Source organism: Saccopteryx leptura, chromosome 2 (assembly GCF_036850995.1).
Source record: "Saccopteryx leptura isolate mSacLep1 chromosome 2, mSacLep1_pri_phased_curated, whole genome shotgun sequence".
In the NCBI taxonomy this organism is placed as follows: domain Eukaryota; kingdom Metazoa; phylum Chordata; class Mammalia; order Chiroptera; family Emballonuridae; genus Saccopteryx; species Saccopteryx leptura.
The window spans coordinates 350,147,219-350,166,827 of NC_089504.1; the positions used below are offsets into that span (position 1 = coordinate 350,147,219).

Consider the following 19,609-nt stretch of genomic DNA (forward strand, 5'->3'; position numbering starts at 1 on the left):
TGCTGTCATTTCAGCAGCTTCCTCTTCCTCAGTCCACTGATTGGCCACGGCCTGGTCAGCTGCCTGTGAGAACTCCGAACACCAGCGCGCAGGACGCTCCTTGACTCACACCCAGTGCTGGGAGCCCAGTCTTCCCTTAAAAGGCCACCTTATTAAAAAGTGCCTATGATGGCATTTATGAGCTCTATTTTTATCTATGTTGGAAAAATCTCCGCGTTAATTCCCAAGCCAAAGACATTAAACTCAGGAACGTGGCTGAGCGAGGAAGCATCCACGCGATGCTTTGAGTCACACACAGCCTTGTTTTCCATGGCAAGTGCCTCTGCTCCTTCCTGTCCCTTGGCCTGTGTTTTTAAGGACCAACTGACTCTAAAAAACTTTTTATCCCATGTTCCTTAAAACTAGATCCTGCGGCCCTTAATGGTCTGTGAAATGGTGCCATCTTCCCTAAAGATTCTCTTAACTCTGCTGAGGCCCTCAGATCAGAACACAGACATCTCCCCATTTATTCCAACCTGCTTTCCACCCCCATACCCAAATGGATATGAACTGTGGGCGAAGGCACTGCTAGCAGCTGGAAGGAAGGAGGCAGGGTGGTCAGAGGAGAGGGATCCCAATGAGCCTGGCCAAAGAAAGAATTGGACAGAAGCTACAGAAATAAGGAGAGTAAGCCAGCAGGGCTGGTGAGCAAGCAGAGGGCCTGTGCCAAGAAAAAAATTGGCTATCTTTTTTTTCTTTTTTACAGAGAGAGAGAGAGAGAGTCAGAGAGCCCTCTGATAGGGACAGACAGACAGGAACAGAGAGAGATGAGAAGCATCAATCATCAGTTTTTCGTTGCAACACCTTAGTTGTTCATTGATTGCTTTCTCATATGCGCCTTGACCGCGGGCCTTCAGCAGACCAAGTAACCCCTTGCTCGAGCCAGCGACCTTGGGTCCAAGCTGGTGAGCTTTGCTCAAACCAGATGAGCCCGCACTCAAGCTGGTGACCTCGGGGTCTTGAACCAGGGTCCTCCGCATCCCAGTCTGGCGCTCTATCCACTGCGCCACCGCCTGGTCAGGCGGCTTTTTTTTTTTTAAATGTTTATTTTATTAGCTTTAGAGAGAGGAAGGGAGAGAGTGAGAGAGAGACAGGAACATTGATATGTTCTTGTATGTGCCTTGACCAGGGATCAAACTGGCAACTTCTGTGCTTCAGGATGATGCTCTAACCAACCGAGCTATTCAGCCGGGGCAGGATTCGCCATCAGTATGGTGGGGAGAGGGGGGTGGGGGAGAGTGCGGAGAGAGGAAAATGCCAGTGAAGGAAGGAAGGAAGGAAGGGCAGACAGGAGGGAAGCAGGAAGCAGCAGCAGAGACGGGAGGAATCGGGTAGTTTGTGGAGAAAGTGAAGAGGAGAAAGAGATCACAAATTCCCTTTAATTCAAGTGGAGTAACTTGGGGAAAGAGAATATTGGGGAGTCAAGTGGAGGCCCCTGGAGACAGTCATTCCCTCTCCCTACAGCAGATTAGAAATGAGAGCTGGGAAATATATTAGAGAATGTTCTCACTCCCAGATTCAAGGTACTGAATTTGCCACCATCCCTGCCTCTGAGAATTTAGGGGAGATAGATTTTGTCCAAGGATGCTAGATTCAAGCCACTATGGAGTCTCCCTCCCCTTTCCCTTAACAAAAGCCTAGACAATTCAGGGTTCATGCCCCAGTCTCTGCTAGTCTATTCCCCCCTTCCCAGCAGCACACACCCAGCCCAGGGTCCCAGCCCCCTTTGCACCTCTGCCTCTGCTGGCTACTCTGGGACAGAGACCAGGCCTGAGCTGGGAGTCTGGGCTGAGTCAGCACTGCCCGGAGGAGAGATTGCTTCCTGGAAAGTCTTGCTTCAAAGCTTCTGGCTGGCCAAGTGCTGGTAGGAAGCAGGAGGCACCCTGGAGGTTGGAGGTAGCTTTGGCTTTTAAGATACCTCTCACCAGAGAGAGCATCATGGGATAGAAATTTCCATAGTCTAGCTCAACGACTGATTCCAATTCACTTCAAGCTCTCTAATACCCGCCACCCTCTCTGATTCAGAAAATTTACATTTTTCCAGGCCTCAAAAGAGATTTCAGAGCCAAAATGGAGGCTCTGATTCCTAAACGATCTAGTTACTTCTTCTGAAAATTAGACAAAATATCCTTTCTAAGCCTCAAATGTCTATTTTCCAAAGACATGTTCTTATTCGTTGCGGCAGCAAGAATACAGATGAGATGCTCTGTGTGCGCTCCAGGCAGCATCCTCTCTTGATAAAAAGGCCAGCATACCATTAGCAGAAACCGGCAGACTACTCAGTGGTCAAGTTCCTACTCTGTCTCGGGGGGGACTGTGATGGGCAGTCTAAGCCACCCCCATCCTTCTCTGTAACTTGGGAATATTTTGATCCCCAATGCAGGGTGGAGGGTCATTTTAAAGATCTCACTTTGGACAAGTGAGAAGAGAAAGCACTTTACTGTGGCCCCCACAACTGTTTGCTATGCAGTGGGCACTCTAGCGGGTAGGCAGTGGGTGGCAACAGCTGCCAGACACCTTCCCCCGAGGATGTATCAGTTGGTGCCAAAAGCCCATATAAGCTCTTTCTGATCTCTGTGCCAGTGACTACAGGTCCTGGCAGGAATCCAGGAGTCCACCAGGAGCCCTGCATTCTTCTCCTCCCTCTCATCTGCCAAGAATGGAGAGGGATGGCTTGGGTGCCCACCAAGAAAGGAGCTGGTGGTTCTTAGACACATTTTTCAGCTGTCACACCTGCTCACATGGAAATTCACACTCATACACACACACACACACACACACACACACACACACACACACACACACACACACTCAGAAATAGTTTCAGGCTTTCTTATTCCGTGTGCTCCACATCCAAAGCAGTTGTAATAAAAACTCCCATCAATAAACTGCTGTTCCCAGTTTGTCTCCTCCCTCCCTCCCTTCTCCTGGCCTTTCCGCCTACATTTATTGATGTTTGACTGGCACCTACTATGTGTCAGCCATTGTGGTAGGGTCTAAAGAAACAAGGACACAGTCTCAGAGTAGAAAGTATATAGGACTGCTAATCAGACGCAAGACAAGGACATAGTGTTCCATGATGGTGGGTGGCAAACTTGTGGCCATCAGCCAAATCTGACCTATAGGCATGTTTTAGTGTAGTTGGCAAATATATATTTTTTTAATTGGAAAAGTTCATGTAAAAAATCAGTATTTTTTGAAATAACAGATCTGGCAACAGTTGGGAGGAGGTGAAAAATCACTGTCCCCTTTTAGATGGGACATGTATTCTCAGTTTGTTTCAGACCACACCCCCTTACCTCTTCACCCCACCCCCTTCCCTATTAAATTCAACTGGCTCTTCATTCATCCATGTGCCCTGCAGTGATTGTTCAGGTGTTAGAATACAGAACCCGGCCTGACCTGTGGTGGCGCAGTGGATAAAGCGTCGACCTGGAAATGCTGAGGTCGCTGGTTCGAAACCCTGGGTTTGCCTGGTCAAGGCACATATGGGAGGTGATGCTTCCAGCTCCCCCCCCTTCTCTCTCTCTGTCTCTCCTCTCTCTCTGTCTCTCCCTCTCCTCTCTAAAATGAATAAAAAAAAAATTAAAAAAAAAAAAAAAGAATACAGAACCCCTAAAATGAAAAGCCATCAAAGCAAAGAACCATGAACTCTGCTCCAGGAAGTCACTTGAGTTAACCCTTGAACTAAATCCAAGTACCTCATTGATTTAATTACTTCTTGTTTCTCTCCCCGCCCCCCACTGAGAGATGCAAGAGGGAAGGGCTCTCTCTAGTCGGCCACCTTCTCTACAGTATCTCCAGTGAGTAGCACAGATACATGTGCCTGGTACATGGTTGGTATCAGTATACATACTTCTGAGAGGTGTTGAATGCAGTCGCTAAAAACTCCAAGGTGGAAAAGGGAATTCCAAGCAGAGGGAACTGTAGGCACAAAAGCATGACAGTAAATAGTGTCCAGGGAGCCTGCAAATAGCTCATGGTGAACGGGGGTGCCGGAAGTGTGAGATGGCTGGGATCCTGAAGAGTGGAAGCAGCAGCAGTGAAGCAGGGAAAATAAACTCCAGTGGGAGCCTGAAGTGCTGTGGATGCCACATTAAGAAGAGACCAGGGGACCTTGGAAGTGACTGGAGGAGAGAAGTGACAGGAGCAGGCTCTGGCTCAGCAGAGATAACTCTGGCAGAGTGGTGGGTGGGGAGAAGTGAGCTCCAGGGAAAGACAGACGCAGCAAATAGAATTCAATTCAATGCACTCCATTAGCTTTCCGAGGCTCTTGAAACTCCACCGGGATCTATTTTAAGAAAATGGTGACCCCTGCTGACTAACTCTGGGCTAGCGCTTCCCCTGTGCCCACAGGGAAATTATGTTTGGCCTGAGTGTGCCTTCCTTTCCCCAGGAAGAGGGGCCCATGAGGAATGTGTAATAGTGACTGATGCCACAAATAGTCTTGCCAGATAAATACTGAATGTTAGCTAAGTTGGAATTTCAGATAAATAACAGATAATCATTTGGTATATCACACATAATGCATGAATAACTTTTAATATGTCTAAAAATTGTGTTGTTTATCTGAAATTCAAATTTAGCTGGGCATCTTTTTTTTTTTTTTAATTTTTATTTCTTGATTTTAGAGAGAGGAAGGGGGGAGAGAGAGAAACAGGATTTATTGTTCCACTTATTTATGTATTCATTTGTTAATTCTTGTATATGCCCCGATCTGGGATCAAACCCACAACCTTGGTGTGTGGGGATGACACTCTAACCAACTGAGCTACCCAGCCAGGTGGACATTCTTCACTTTTATTCACTAACTCTGACAATCCCAGATAAAGCATGTGGAGTTGTTGGCAGACAAGCAGAAATGAAATTGGATGGGTTTCTTTCCTTGGCTATTTCTACAACCTCAACCCCACCCCTCCGTATAAGCAGAGCTGGAGATGATGCCTTCTCCTATTTCGCAGTGGTACCCAGGTATGCAACTCTATTTGGGAAATCACTTTTAAATTTTTATTTTTTTATTTTTGGCAGAGACAGAGAGAGGGACAGATAGGGACAGACAGACAGGAAGGGAGAGAGATGAGAAACATCAATTCTTCATTGCGGTTCCTTAGTTGTTCATTGATTGATTTCTCATATGTGCCTTGACTGGGGGCTATAGCAGAGTGAGTGACCCCTTGCTCGAGCCAGTGACCTTGGGCTCAAGCTGGTGAGCCTTTTTCAAACCAGATGAGCCCACGCTCAAACCAGATGAGCCCACGCTCAAGCTGGCGACCTCAGGGTCTCGAACCTGGGTCCTCCACATCCCAGTCCGACGCTCTATCCACTGCGCCACCGCCTGGTCAGGCTGGGAAATCACTTTTAATGAAATGAGTTCCATTAGTCTAAGACCTTGTATATGGACCCCTTTGAGGAGGTGAAGAGAGCGATGGACTCATTTTTACAGAAAAAATGAACATATCAGCTAGACACATGAGCACTTATACCATTACACATACTTGTCCCAAAAATGTCAGGGTGTTCCCAGTCTTCGTGGAAGACTGATACATTCCTTCCAGGGATGTGGTCTGAATGTGGCAGTTCCAGGTCCTGAGGAGGAGGAAACGGTGCTCAGTCAGAACCTGAGCTGAAGCATGGTACTTCTGCTAGCTCTCGCCACCCACATACCGTGGCGGAACACAGAAGTGGGCAGGAAGAAAGAGTCCCTTTCCCTCCTTGGTAAATGCCTTGAATGTCTTCCCTCCCCCACCTCTCCCAGCACTAACAGGGAGTCAGGCACATTCAGACTGAAAACCCAGCAGCCCTCATGGACCTATACCATGACCAAGTGGAAGGCCCTCAATGAAATCACCCCTCATTCCAAGCCCCTTCCCATCCTTTTTATTTATTTATTTATTTATTTATTTTTCTGAAGCTGGAAACGGGGAGAGACAGTCAGACAGACTCCCGCATGCGCCCGACCGGGATCCACCCGGCACGCCCACCAGGGGCGAGGCTCTGCCCACCAGGGGGCGATGCTCTGCCCCTCCGGGGCGTCGCTCTGCCGCGACCAGAGCCACTCTAGCGCCTGGGGCAGAGGCCAAGGAGCCATCCCCAGCGCCGGGGCCATCCTTGCTCCAATGGAGCCTTGGCTGCGGGAGGGGAAGAGAGAGACAGAGAGGAAGGAGGGGGGGGGTGAAGAAGCAAATGGGCGCCTCTCCTATGTGCCCTGGCCGGGAATCGAACGGGTCCCCCGCACGCCAGGCCGATGCTCTACCGCTGAGCCAACCGGCCAGGGCCCTTTTTATTTCTTAATTGATTTCTGAGAGAGGGGAAGAGAGGGAGAGAGACAGAAACATCAATCTATTCCTGTAAGTGTCGTGACCGGGAATCGAACTGGCAACCTAGGCGTATCGAGACAATGTTCTAACCAACTGAGCTATCCAGCCAGGGTGCTTCCCATCCTTCCTGCCATGGCAGGCACAGTCCACTGATTCCCAGGCCGAGGGCTGTGCTGTCAGAAATGGGCTTTCACCAGTAGGTGAAACCTTCCAGGACAAGTTCTGGACACTGAGCCAGGTGAGCAAAGCCATGGCCTGGACGTTCAGGGAGACCTTGGAGCAGGGGAGCCAAGTCTCCCTCCTGCAGCCCTCGCTGGGAAGCCTCCTGGCCCCCACAGCCTGCCCCTGGCCCTGTAGAGGGACGCAGAAGTAGCCTGGGTCAGGGGCTTTGGTTTGCACTCAGAATGTTCTAAAAGATGTAAAACCTCATTGCATGTTATTAATACTTCTTCCATCTTTGTCCACATGCTTATGTGACATTCCAGCTCTCGTGGACCACCTTGTGGAATACGACTCCCAAACTGAACAAGTTGTAGCAAAGGAACCATCATGAAATACCCAACCATGTATTATCATTGGGTGTTTTATGTTGAACACTTTCTGCAATTAAAAATTTACCTCATTTTCTATATAGTGGTATAATTTCCAACTATAATTTCTTTGGAAGAAGTGCCCTTTATTCTGAAATAGATAGCTTTTCCTAAAGTTTTTAGAGTTAAAATGTCCTTTTATAAGTCACAATGATGATATTAGATTTTTTTTTTTTTTTTCTGAAGCTGGAAACGGGGAGAGACAGTCAGATAGACTCCCGCATGCGCCCGACCGGGATCCACCCGGCACGCCCACCAGGGGCAACGCTCTGCCCACCAGGGGGCGATGCTCTGCCCCTCCCGGGCGTCGCTCTGCCGCGACCAGAGCCACTCTAGCGCCTGGGGCAGAGGCCAAGGAGCCATCCCCAGCGCCCGGGCCATCTTTGCTCCAATGGAGCCTTGGCTGCGGGAGGGGAAGAGAGAGACAGAGAGGAAGGAGGGGGTGGGGGTGGAGAAGCAAATGGGCGCTTCTCCTATGTGCCCTGGCCGGGAATCAAACCCAGGTCCCCCGCACGCCAGGCCGACGCTCTACCGCTGAGCCAACCGTCCAGGGCTGATATTAGATTTTTTTATGTCTTTACTTGGGGGGAAAAGAAGGCCAGCATACCTATGTCAGTCCTGCAATTGCTTGGAAGTTCCCCTGGACCAGGAAGTCCAAGCAGGTTTCCTGACCTGCTCTGTGGTACATGGTGACCCACTTTGGGGCCTTGCCCTCCCAGACTCCTGTGACCTTCAGCTGATGCACTCCTGGCTCCTATTCCAAATATGGGGAGACTTGTTCCTGGCACAGGCTCTCCCCAGGAGTGCAGTAAGGATAGAATGTCACAGACCAAAATGTGTTGGGGAAGGAGGAGCTGAATCAATACAAGATGACTGCTCCTAAAGACAGCTGGTGTGTTCTCAGTGGGAAGGGCCAAATGATCCCACAGAGAGGACAGTTTCTCTGCCAGGCTATCCGGGGAAAGTGACCAGCACCACTCATAAAATGTGCAAACTGTTCCACTGTCAAGCAGGATCAGACAGACTGCAGAGCCCGCTCCTCTCCCTCAGAAGGCAGGGGTCCAAGGTACGACTGGAGCTCGGGGGGCCTGGAGTGCCAGCGAATATGGCAGGGACATGCCCAGAGGCCTTCCGCGGGTCGCCCCACCTGCCCTAACTTGGTTTCCATTTCTAAAAGATGCAGATGCTTGCTTGGTCCTCACAAGGGCGTCTCAGGGCTGCGAGGAAACACACCATCCAGTCCTAAATTCCTCACTTTAAAGAGTAGCTAGTGTCTAATTCCTGCCCCTTTAAATCCTTGGAATACAACGTATAATTTTCTTTCTTCTAATGTTTAATTCCAGATAGCCTTCCCCATGGTTCTACCCCCAGTCACATCTGTAGGTCACTCCCCTTGCCCTAGGCTAAGAGGTGTCCAGGACATGGAAAAGCCACTCTACCACGAGCCCAAGCACAAACAGCTGAGGACGCAGACCTGATGGTTGGGCCAAAATAGACGTTAAGTCCAATACACCCCAGACCAAGAACGGCGTTTGGAAATCTGTGCTGGTTCCCTCCCTTCTACACATAGCTGAGAATTAACTACACATGCAAGTCCTTTGATCTTGAGAAACCCGAAGCATCAGGCCACCCAGGGTTAGGGATCAACAATCCTTCTGTTTGAACTTGTCTGGTATTTCACATTTATCAGCCCTATTATAACCTAAGAGTGTTACCGACTGGAGTCTAACCTGGCGCTCTCAGGTCCTGGGACCCTGTAAGTGCACCACCCCGAACACACTGGCAGCTAACGTATTTCCAACTGTATTTCTTCCAGTTGAGCTGAAAGAGCTCTCACTGAACTGATTGGAGGCAGAATGGGGAGAAGCCAGGCAGTTTCAAACCCCATTCTCTACTTGGCAGTGGAGCCAAAGCTCATTCCTCCTTCTTTCATCTTCCCACTCTCTCCAGCTCAAGCCTCACCTTGCCCAGGCACCTTCCCTGCTACCCCCGAATGTCTGAGGTACGGTGACTTTTACCCTTCTATTAAACTATGAACCCCCTTAAAGGGCAAGGACTGGTCCTACTCCACTCTGAACGCCCCGTGTATTCGCAGTATGGGGCACGCAGAAGGAAGTGTGTCAGGTGAATGGACAGGGGACCGAAGGAACCTACCAGAGCTGGGCTCCTAGCCCATCATTGGTAGGATATGCTTGTTTAGTATCAGCAGAGCCACGCTGAATTGTTGAAAATTTGGTCTTGCTCTTGGTGCCTAGTATTAGCCATGTCTGGGACAGCTGGTTGGAAATGGCAGGGGTTGAGGGGATTGGTCTGATAGGTGGGAAAACGTCTCTAGTTAAAACGGTAGGCCCCCCGGCCCTGGTAACATGCTCTACCTAACCAATACACAAGAGAGGACCATTTGGAAGAACTATCCTCAGTCCAATAGAGAAAGAGCTAATTGATACAACTTTCAGGGTGGAAAAACAGCAGGGAAAGGGGTGAAGGAAGGAAGTTCAGCCAGATGCACATATACCTCTTCTGTCGAGTAGTTCAAAAGGAGCGAGGGCCTGCACAGGCAGAGCAGCAGCAACACCTGGGCCCCTGGAGAGGGAGATGAGCACGGCTGAGGCAGGGCTTGAAAGGCTGGGCGGGGGGTGGCAAGGCAGGCTCAGGAAGGAGGCTGGGCTCCCATCTGGAGCGCTCAGGGGCCGGGGCTGCTTAACAGATGGAGAGAAAGTTGCAGCTGGTGGAAATGCACTTTCATGTGTAAAGTGTGGTCCCGGAGGACTGTGATTTCCAACTCCGAAGGCAGCAGTGGGCAGGTGGCTCTGCTCCATGCTCCGCCTTATCCCCCCACTGCCACCCAGAACACACAAGAGCGGCGCTGTGCCAGCCCTCAGCCACCATGCCTTCCGCCAGCATCCCTTTTCAACAGACAGAAGCTGGCATGGCGACACCCTGGTGCAGCCAGGATGGCAGAGGACTGCAATGCTCTAGCAGCTGAAGGGGGAAGGGGAATAGGGAGGATTAATCCAACCTCCCCAGGAAGGGACCAGGCAGACTGAGAAGACAGAGAGGAGAGGGAATCAGACCTTCCAGAGCTGTTCATGACTTTTCCACTGAGTTTCCAATTTCAGGTAAGCTTTGGTTAAAGGGGCAGCAGTGGGAAAGTGAAAACAGGAGCAGACACAGGCTCTGACTCAGTTTACCTCAACCTCAAGAGAAGTTTCCTGAGGAGTGAACAGATCTAGTTTCTTAGAGAAATATTTGCCCACCGGAGCTTTAGGAGAGAAAGTGACTCCACATTCTATGGCTCTAAAACAGTCACCTGTGCTGGCACATTGAGACCCTCACCTGTGGGAATGGAGGACGCAGGCACAACTACACAATCTGTCCAAGTCCCCCCCCCCCCCCACGATGGGCAGGCTCTGAAGCAATCAGCCCCCCGACCGGGGCACCCACGCCCGAGGGGAAGCAGTCTGGGCACTGAGCGCAAGCTCTGCCTCCTCCTTCTCTTTCTTCCTTTGCGATAGGCTGTGCTCCAGGTCAGCAAGAATAGAAACTGACAACCGTCTCGTTAAAATCCAATTTTTTTAATATGTAACTTTGCTTCCTTTAAAATAAAAAAAACAAACACATAAACAGACTAGAACCCAGTCCTTTATCCCTAATGTGTCCATTTTCCCAAGAGATAGCACTATTTGAGATAATAATTTAATATTCTTGCAGTGGAGGTAGTCTCTCTTCCTAGTGGGATGTCTTCTTGGCTACTTTCCCGAACTTGGCATCGAGACCAAGACCTATAAAAAGGGAGAAAATGAGCTGAGCATTATGGAGGAAAATAAAACCTACCAACGATTTTGGGGGAAAAGAAAAGGTCAGCATTGGTTCTCCAAATTGGGGTTTTAAGTGAAACTAGTCTCCAAACATGGGTTTTATAGAATATAGTCAGAGAAAATAGAATGGCACAAATGAAAAAAATCACCAAGATACTGATAATTACATACACATATATATATATATATCAGCAAGACTGAAAGAAACTAAGAGTCAAAATTTCTAAGCTTGCCTGACTAGTGGTGGCACAGTGGATAGATTGTTGAACTGGGATGCTGAGGTCCCAGGTTTGAAACCCTAAGGTCACCAACTTGAGTATGGGATCATAGATATGATCCCATGGTCTCTGGTTTGAAGCCCAAGGTTGCTGGCTTGGCTGGAGCCCCCCCCCCCCCCCCCCAGTCAGGGCACATATGAGAAACAATCAGTGAACTAGAATGACACAACTACAAGTTGATGCTCCTCATCTCTCTCCCTTCCTTTCTCTCTAGCTAAAAAAAAAAAAAAAAAAAAAATTCTAAGCTTGTTCTCTCAGCTCATCCATACAAGCACAATAACTGTACCCTGCTCAGTATCTGGGGAAACCTGAGTCACTGGAAGGAAATCACTAAAAGGAAATGCTCATTAATTGGGAAGTCTGTATGAAAGGTAATGCTTTCTTTCTTAAGATTTTATTTATTGATTTTACAGAAAGAGATGGGACAGTGTGGAGCAAGAAGTATCAACTCATAGTTGCTTCCCATTAGTTGTTCTTTGCTTGCTTGTTGTGCGTGCCTTGACCAGGCAAGCCCAGGGTTCCAAACTGGTGACCTCAGCGTTCCAGGTCGATCCTTGACCCACGGCACCACCAGAGGCCAGGCTCCCTTTCTCTTTTAAAAAAAAGTTTCCTCATAACCCAGGAATTCTACTTCTAGGTAATTATCCAAAGGGAATGAGAACACTAATTCAAAAAAATTTATGTTCACTGCAAGATTATTTACAACAGTCAAGACAGGGAAGCAACTAGGTGTCCATCAGTAGATGAAGGATAAGGGAGATGTGCTATACACACACGCAGAATACTACTCAGTGATAAAAAGAGAATGAAATCTTGCCATTTGTGACAACATGGATGGACCTAGAGGGTGTTATGCTAAGTAAAATAAGTCAGAGAAAGGCAAATACTGAACAATTTCACTTATATGTGGAATCTAAATAAACAAAATAAACAAACAATACAGACTCTAGAACCAAAGAAGAAACTGATGGTTGCCAAAGGGGGTGGGGTGGCAGGGAGGATGGATGAAAAAGGTGAAGGGGAGTAAGAGGAACCACCTTCCATCTATAAAATAAATCAGCCACAGAGGTAGTGCACAGAATAGGGAATATAGGCAATAATATTGTAATGACTTGGCATGGTGACAGATTATTACTAGACTTACTGTGGTGATCACATCATCAAGTATAAAGATGTCGGATCATTAGACTGTACATTTGAATATACTATTGTATGACAACTACATTTTATATCAAAATTTTTTTCTCTAAAATAAATAATTTCGCCTGACGAGGCCGTGGCGCAGTAGATAGAGCATCAGATTGGGACACAGAGGATCCAGGTTTGAAACCTCAAGGTCGCCAGCTGGAGTGTGGGATCACAAACATGACCCCACGGTCGCTGGCTTGAGCCCAAGGTCATTAGCTTGAACAAGGGGTCACTTGCTCTGCTAAAGCCTCCTGGTCAAGGCACATATGAGAAAGCAATCCATAAACAATTAAGGTGCCACAACGAAGAATTGATGCTTCTCATTTCTCTCCCTTCCTGCCTGTCTGTCCCTCTCTGTCTCTCTCGGAAAAAATAAAATAAATAAGTTCATAAATATATAAGTAAAATTTAGAGGAAAAATAAAAAACAAAGCTCTGTCACCATCTCTGCGTGGCTCAGAAGACCTGTTTTGGATGGAACTTACCCAAGAACACAAGCACGGTGCCCGCCCACTGCATGGGGCTGATGGGGTTGGCGAAGAGGATCACAGAGGCCAAAATGGTAAAGAACTTCCGAGTCGTGGTGATGATAGAGCAGGTCAGGGGACCGAAATATACAACGGTCATGAAGATGAAGCTCTAGACAGACAGAGCAAGGCAGGGTCAGGCTGCTCCTTGGGCGTCTGCCCTAAGGTCAGGAGTCTGAAATGGACTATGAGGCCTAACCCCGCCACCCCTCTTCTCCCAGCCTGGCCAGTCTCTCAGGGAAGCCGCGCCACCCCTCTCCGGGCACTGACCTGACCCAGGGCGCTGGTTAGGCCAAAGAGCAGGATGTTAGAGATGATGGCAGGGTACCTTTCAGCAAAGCTCAAGAACTCCCAGAGCTCCCCGGTGGACAGGATTCCTAGGAGGAAATGTCCACATGAAGGGTGCATCTGCGCGCAGCACCCTGGCCTACACCCGCACGTGGCCCGCCCACGCGCTCTGAAAGGGGGTGGAGCAGGGGAAACGTGTGGAAGGAGCTTTTACTGTCCCATCAGGCAGCCTTTTCCTATTTTCTTGATTAGGGAAACTAGTCTCTTCCAAGAAAGGCTTGAAAAGTTAATTAGTTAATTCTGCAAAAGTGACTCAAAGCAGATACTGTGGAGAGCTGACCCATACATCCCTCGTTCAAGGCAACCCCCAACAGTGGTCACCTCCAGGCATCCATGGCCTCCTCTGCTAACCCAGCGTGCTATACAAAAAATACTTCCTACATGTGCCCAGATTTGGAAAAAGTTTATGAAGCACTGATTTAAAAGCAAACATATTCACTTTCGAACTGTTTAGTAAACACTCCATCCAACGTCTTACCTCCCTCAGAAGAGGGTGAGTTCCGAGGTACCCCTCTGTTCTACTGCCGTGTGCCTCCCGTGTTACCTGGCACAGCACACCCCAGACTGCGCCAGGAACACAGAGCAAGCAGAGCCTGCCGGTGAAGGGTTCTCCAGGACAACTCTCAGGGGCCTGGACATCAGGGCATCTTAAGAGTCCAGGCAGGACTTTGGCATGGGCAAAGTTAGCAACTGGCAACTGAACCAGAGACCAAGTGGAACAGGGCAGTGTGCCCTCTGGTGCTGCAGGGAAAGAACAGCAGATTGCTCCTTACCAGCTCCGAGCAGCAATGTCGACCAGAGGTTAATGTTCAACATCATGTGGTTGGAGCCTGTCTGGTAATGAGCCCGCATGTGGTCCTGGGACACACCTGTCAGTCCATCCAGGGTCAGAGATAATAACTGGCAAAGGAAGGGTGCAGCTTGCAGTGAGGCCAACAGTGCCCCTCCCTAACCCAGGGCATAGGACTCTCACCTTTCTGAGATTTCTCAGAAAGCTGTTGCCTTAAGACAGTCCTCAGAAAAAAATGCTGCCATTCGGTCATGGGTGGAGGATGGGGAAAGACCACGCATGCTCCCTCGTCCCCCCAGGCACTAGGATGACAGGCAATCTTAGCTACACGGTTGTAATGTAGTCATCACAGGGCAGGGAAGCATAATACTTTCTGATACGATGCCTTGGAACCTAGTGTGCAGGGACCTACGACAGGTGGTGGTGAGCCACACACAGTCTTCCATTAAAGCTGGAGAGAGAAAAATCTGTTCCCAGCATGTTAGCCTCCCAGCATGGAGGACAGAGCTCGAGAGACTTGATTCTGCGGTCACATTGCCTGGGTTAGAATCCTGGGCAGTGTTGGCTATTAATTGCCATGTAACAGTCATGTGACCATGGGCAAGTGACTTAACCTCTCTTTTAGTTTCTTCATCTGTAAAATGGAGATAATATTATCGATGTTATGAGGTTACTGTTGTAAGAACTAATCAATTGGTATGCAAAACACTTGGGACAGTGCCTAAATACACAGAAGCAATAGCTACTACAATATTATTTTCAGCTCCCAGAAAGCCACAATGAGAGACACACTATTCCTTCACTCTGTGCTCTCAGATCTCTGTGAGCATTTACACACAGGCCTCAGAGTCAGCCCTTCCACAGGCAAGCTGAGCTGGAGTTAAATATTTCAGGCTTCCCACTACGGCCTTAGCATAGCCAGGACCATGTAGCAAGAGACAAAGACCAGAAACAGGAACAAGGAACACCACAACCTCTCTCAAGACATATAACTGGCCTTTTGCCTGTCTGGGTGGGGTTTCTCCTTGGTTGAGATTACTGGAAAAGGCTGTCTTTGCCCCCAGGACCACATACCAGGAGCAGTTCTCCATAGCCTACTGTGTGTTCTTCCATCCCAACCACTTTCTTGGGTTTGTACAAGAAAAGGGCCACTCCAGCCACAATTAGTAAGACACACAGGTACTTGGCCATTGGGTACTTCTTTTTCAAGAGGGTCACTCCAAGGAGCATGACTATAGGGAAGAGAGAGTGGAAAATTCAGGCATCTGTAGGCACTGATAAACCCAACACCCTCCTCTTAGGAGCCAAGCAAAGACTAATGGGAGAAAAGAATGTCCAAGAAGATAGGCATAGAGAGGATAAGAGGAGGGTGTGAGCTGGCACCTAGATAGAGAAGATTGAGCAACAGGGTGAACAGAGGACCAGGCAGGGAAAAGGTAGAGGATCAAGGTGAAAGGTCCAGGAAGGAACAGGGCAAAGGTGGACATAGTGAGAAAGAGTAAAAAGTTGAGAGAGCCCTGGCCGGTTGGCTCAGTGGTAGAGCGTCGGCCTGGCGTGCAGGGGTCCCGGGTTCGATTCCAGCCCAGGGCACACAGGAGAAGCACCCATCTGCTTCTCCACCCCTCCCCCTCTCCTTCCTCTCTGTCTCTCTCTTCCCCTCCCACAGCGAGGCTCCATTGGAGCAAAGATGGCCCGAGCGCTGGGGATGGCTCCTTGGCCTCTGCCCCAGGCGCTAGAGTGGCTCTGGTCGCGACAGAGCGACACCCCGGAGGGGCAGAGCGTCGCCCCTGGTGGGCGTGCCGGGTGGATCCCGGTCGGGCGCATGCGGGAGTCTGTCTGACTGTCTCTCCCCGTTTCCAGCTTCGGAAAAATACAAAAAAAAAAAAAAAAAAAAAGTTGAGAGAAAGGAACTGATGACTAAAATGGGATTCAGGGTGTCTAACAGCAATGTAAACACAAGGACACTAAAATGGCCACGTTGAAGCTTCTAGCTCCCAGCTTATGCATACCCAACACCCCTGGAATTGACAGAGATGATGGGATGGGAGGGAGAAGCAATGGAAGAAGTCCCTGAAGATAGTAGGATGAGAGGATGAAGCCTAAAGGGACACAGAGCTCAGGCAGAGGAAGTGAAAGCTTATTATCGAAAGAGTGAGGATGGAAGATGGAAGACCATCTTCTTTTGCTTACCTGGAATTGGTTTGCAGGATTTACCAAGGACCTGAAATTAAATTCAGCAAATAATTTCTGAGCATCTGTGATGTGTCAGGTACTATGTTAGGTGCTGCGTTGAGTAAATGTGGGCCTGCACCAGAGACCAGAACTTCAGAAAGCAGTCTATCTGGGCCAACCCACCACTGCTAAACCTCAGATCTATGGTCCTTTGCACTCTACAATTCTCAAACACACTCCCTTTTTATTTCACAGACCCAAAGGAAGAATCCTTAGTCCTTTTCAAATAACTCCTGAGCCAACCCTCATCCCACCCTGAGGTTTCACCTGAGTTGGGTAGTTGACAAACTGTAGTGCTGAGTTGCTGGAGACCATGGCACCCAGATAGGAGATAGAACAGGCAGCATAGAGCCAACCTCGAGTACGATCCACCCTGGCAGTGTCAAAAAACTGGATCACTGGGAGAAGACAAAAATACAGACAAGAGAAAACTGGTGGGCCAAGAATAGAGCACTGAGCATCGTTGAGGCCCCACCAAGGCAACTTGTCTGTCACAAGCAATTTCCGTTCTGTTGCTGTGAAATCTCTGTAGATTATTCAACTCTCCAATCCCACCTAAGCCTAACACAAGATCACTTCACATGCAGGGCAGGGCTGGGGCACTCATTCAGTTCAAGGAACTAGTTAGCTTGCTGCTAGCCCCCAGAGAACAGAGAGAAAACTCAAAACAGGCTTGAAGCTGACACATAAAGAAAAATCAAAGGGATAAAAGACATTTATTTATGGATTCTCAACGGGGATCTGAAACACAGAAGACCCATTCTCTGCCCAATTCTGACTCTGTTGGCCTAATTTAAAGAAATAAGGTTTTACTCTGTTCCAAAGCCATGAGTTTTATAGATTAAACAGGGAGGCCATGTGAAGTGCTAAAGAGGGTGGGGATTTTAATATTTAGATCTTAAGGCTGGATCACTGCCTAATGCCCAGGACACAAAGGGGAAGGGGGCACATAACAGATTACTATCTAGGTACTCACAGATCTTGGCAAACAAAGCATTGATCACACATTGGATGAAGACCAAAGTTAAGGCAAAAGTGAATGTCTCCTGCTTGGCTCCCTCCCCGTACTTTCCTCTTGTTCTAGAAATCAAGTGCATAAAAAACAAAGGAGAGAAATCAGTATATTTCCTTCAGTGTCATCTAGTCTGTCCAGAGCCACTGAAAGCTTTGAAGTTATTCTTGTCTCTCTGGATGTAGGAAGAGTTTGGTAAGGATCACCAGGCTCATTTACAAAAGCGGTCGAATTCTTTTGTATTTAGAAACTTGACATCCCAGCCTGTTAATCCCGTAGCCTAGGACAAGAATATCCGTAAAGGATGGAGTTAGAAGAAACGTAGAAAATTAGCCACTGAAACGAAGTACGCCGGCAGCAGAAGGGATATTATGGGCTACAGCAGCAAGACCGAGGGAGAAAGAGTCAGCTGTCTGAAAGTATCTGGGAGTTCCAAAGAGGAACCGCCACAGGTCACGGAAACCTGTTTGGGTATGTAAGTCTCAGCTTGTAAAACCCAGACCCTCAGAACCAGCAAGGGAAAAAAGCAACTGAGGAAAGAAAAATCACCAGGTCCCGAGAACCCAAAAACCCACTTTCGCGTTTTGGAAATCTGGGGAGGCTGACCCGCGCTGCAAAGGTGTCGGGGTGCTGGAAGGGCGGGAGGGCAAGAGGGAACCAAGGACAGGGGCGTGAAGACCACGACCCCGGCCACGGGCTGTGGACGGGACAGCAGGGAATGTCTGCTTTCCGACCCCGAGGATTCGCTCACATCTTTTCCTGCAGGATCCCATAGTAGAAATAGCAGACAAAGACGCCGAGGAAGCAGAGCGGCAGGCGCAGCCGGTCGGGCACCAGGGAGCTGCTAGCGGCCATGAGACGCCCAGACGACCCTACCGGAGACCCGCTCACAGCCTGCAGCGGCAGCGGCGGCGATAGTTCCAGCCGGACATCGCCGACCGGCGACAGGGGCCTCATAGGAGCTGCATGCGACCGCCGCTCTGCAGGGCCCAACAGCCACCGCCAGAAATGCCAGCTCAGGGCCGCCGAGGGGGAAACTCCTCAGAACCAGAAACCGCTTCAAAGGAAAGGAAATTTGCTCTGAGACCTTGGCTTTGTCCCTGGTGGCTAAGGAAGCCAGCTGTCTTGAGTTTAGTGTCTTGCTCTTGAGATTTTCCGATCAGGCAACTCCGAGGACAACTGCAACCCGGAGCTCAACTGGGTGACCTAGGAGTTACGCGGACGCAGAATGATGATGTCTAAGGATGTGGAGGTCACCGATTGGCTGTGCTGTGAAGACAGACAGGTGGGCGGGGAGGAGGGGGATGCGGGTGGCTGGGAAAATCAAATAGTCTTTTCCCCGGTCGGTCTTCAAGCTTCTACTGGGTCCTAACGTCAGGAAACTCTTAGTGGAGCCTTAGCGCCCCCTAGCCGCTGCCTTGCATCAGCGACTCTAGCCCCTTTACAGAACTTTCAAGGTATGGCTTTTAAGAGCGATTCTCCGCCTAAAGCATTTCGCTAGGCTTTTAAAGGCAGCTGGGCTCTTGCCTAAGTAAGTTCCTTCACTTAAAGGCAGGGCAACCTACGCATGACGCCTGAATTCTGAGCCACAGTTTTCTGTTTGTAAACTAGGAATAAATAATTAGTAATAGCCACCTTGTCACCTCTTGCCTGTTCTGAGGATCAAATGAGCTGTTTGTGGAAGTGTTTTATAAGCTGTAAAGTGTGCTGTGCAAGTTTAAAGTATTATTTGTCATTACTTTCTCAACCCTAATCTTATTTCCTCACATTTCAGAGGTGTAAACGGACGGTTACTGAAGTGAGTTTTCTTCAGGGCCTTGCAACTTGCCAACCATGCGGCAGATCTTCCTGCTGCCCTCCAGATTCTTTATTACTGAGCCCCTGGTAGGACCACCCTCCTTTATCCAGGTGTTGGACATCCACCTGCTGATACCAAGAACTAGGACAAGACTAACCCCAGGTCTTCTCACTACCCACCCCAGAGCCCCACTTGACTGCACTCTGGGCTGCTGTTTGGGTAGAGGCTCCTTCTCCCCTTCTAGCAGCCTGCTCCTTTGGCACAGCCTCGGGCAGAGGAAGGAAACTCAGGGCAGCACCACACCCATCACTCTGGGCCTGACTCATTAAGGCTTTGGGGAGTAGGCCAAATATCTTTCAGGGGGAGGGGTAAGGATAGAATATGAAGTCTGTCCTCAACCCCCTCTCTCTACTATACTAGTGAGGGAGGAGGGACCCCCACACATTCGCCCTTGCCCAGTGTCTCGTCCACGAATCAGTCAGTGATTGCACCGCACTGCAGTAGCTGGGTGAGAGACCTGGGTTCCAGTTCCCAGCTCTGCCTTTTCACCAGTTGGGATTTGAAACAATTCACACCTGAGTCAAGTTCCCTCACCTGAAATTAATGGGAATAACAGGTGGAGAGTGCTGTGGTTAGAAGTACGGGTAGTGGATTCAAGTGCTCTGGTTCCCAG

At 49.1% G+C, this 19,609-nt stretch overlaps 2 protein-coding genes across 5 annotated transcripts in view; one reads left to right on the forward strand and one right to left on the reverse strand.

Annotated features, from left to right (window-relative positions):
* ABI3 (ABI family member 3) overlaps positions 1 to 19,609 on the forward strand; it is a 523,965-nt gene that overhangs the window by 415,481 nt on the left and 88,875 nt on the right. The gene's annotated exons all lie outside the window — the stretch shown is intronic.
* SLC35B1 (solute carrier family 35 member B1) lies at positions 10,503 to 18,124 on the reverse strand. 2 transcript variants are annotated; one of them, XM_066364485.1, is made up of 9 exons: positions 17,890 to 18,124; positions 17,103 to 17,206; positions 16,394 to 16,524; positions 16,085 to 16,115; positions 14,969 to 15,126; positions 13,878 to 14,004; positions 13,027 to 13,133; positions 12,715 to 12,868; positions 10,503 to 10,728 (listed from the first exon to the last, which is right to left on the reverse strand). In XM_066364485.1, exons 1-9 carry the CDS (start codon positions 18,093 to 18,095, stop codon positions 10,676 to 10,678), a joined length of 1,071 nt encoding a protein of 356 aa, XP_066220582.1. In that variant the 5' UTR covers positions 18,096 to 18,124; the 3' UTR covers positions 10,503 to 10,675. The 2 variants fall into 2 exon arrangements, with proteins under 2 accessions (XP_066220582.1, XP_066220584.1); XM_066364487.1 differs by having other exon boundaries at positions 16,394 to 16,499; positions 17,890 to 18,029.

Excerpts from the sequence above, each read along its gene's own strand:
- SLC35B1 (XM_066364485.1), bottom strand. The coding sequence starts at position 18,095 with ATGAGGCCCCTGTCGCCGGTCGGCGATGTCCGGCTGGAACTATCGCCG. Across the intron at positions 16,525-17,102 it reads TGCTTTGTTTGCCAAGATCT|TGATCCAGTTTTTTGACACT; the intron begins GTGAGTACCTAG and ends GTCTTCTCCCAG. Across the intron at positions 12,869-13,026 it reads TAACCAGCGCCCTGGGTCAG|AGCTTCATCTTCATGACCGT; the intron begins GTCAGTGCCCGG and ends CTGTCTGTCTAG.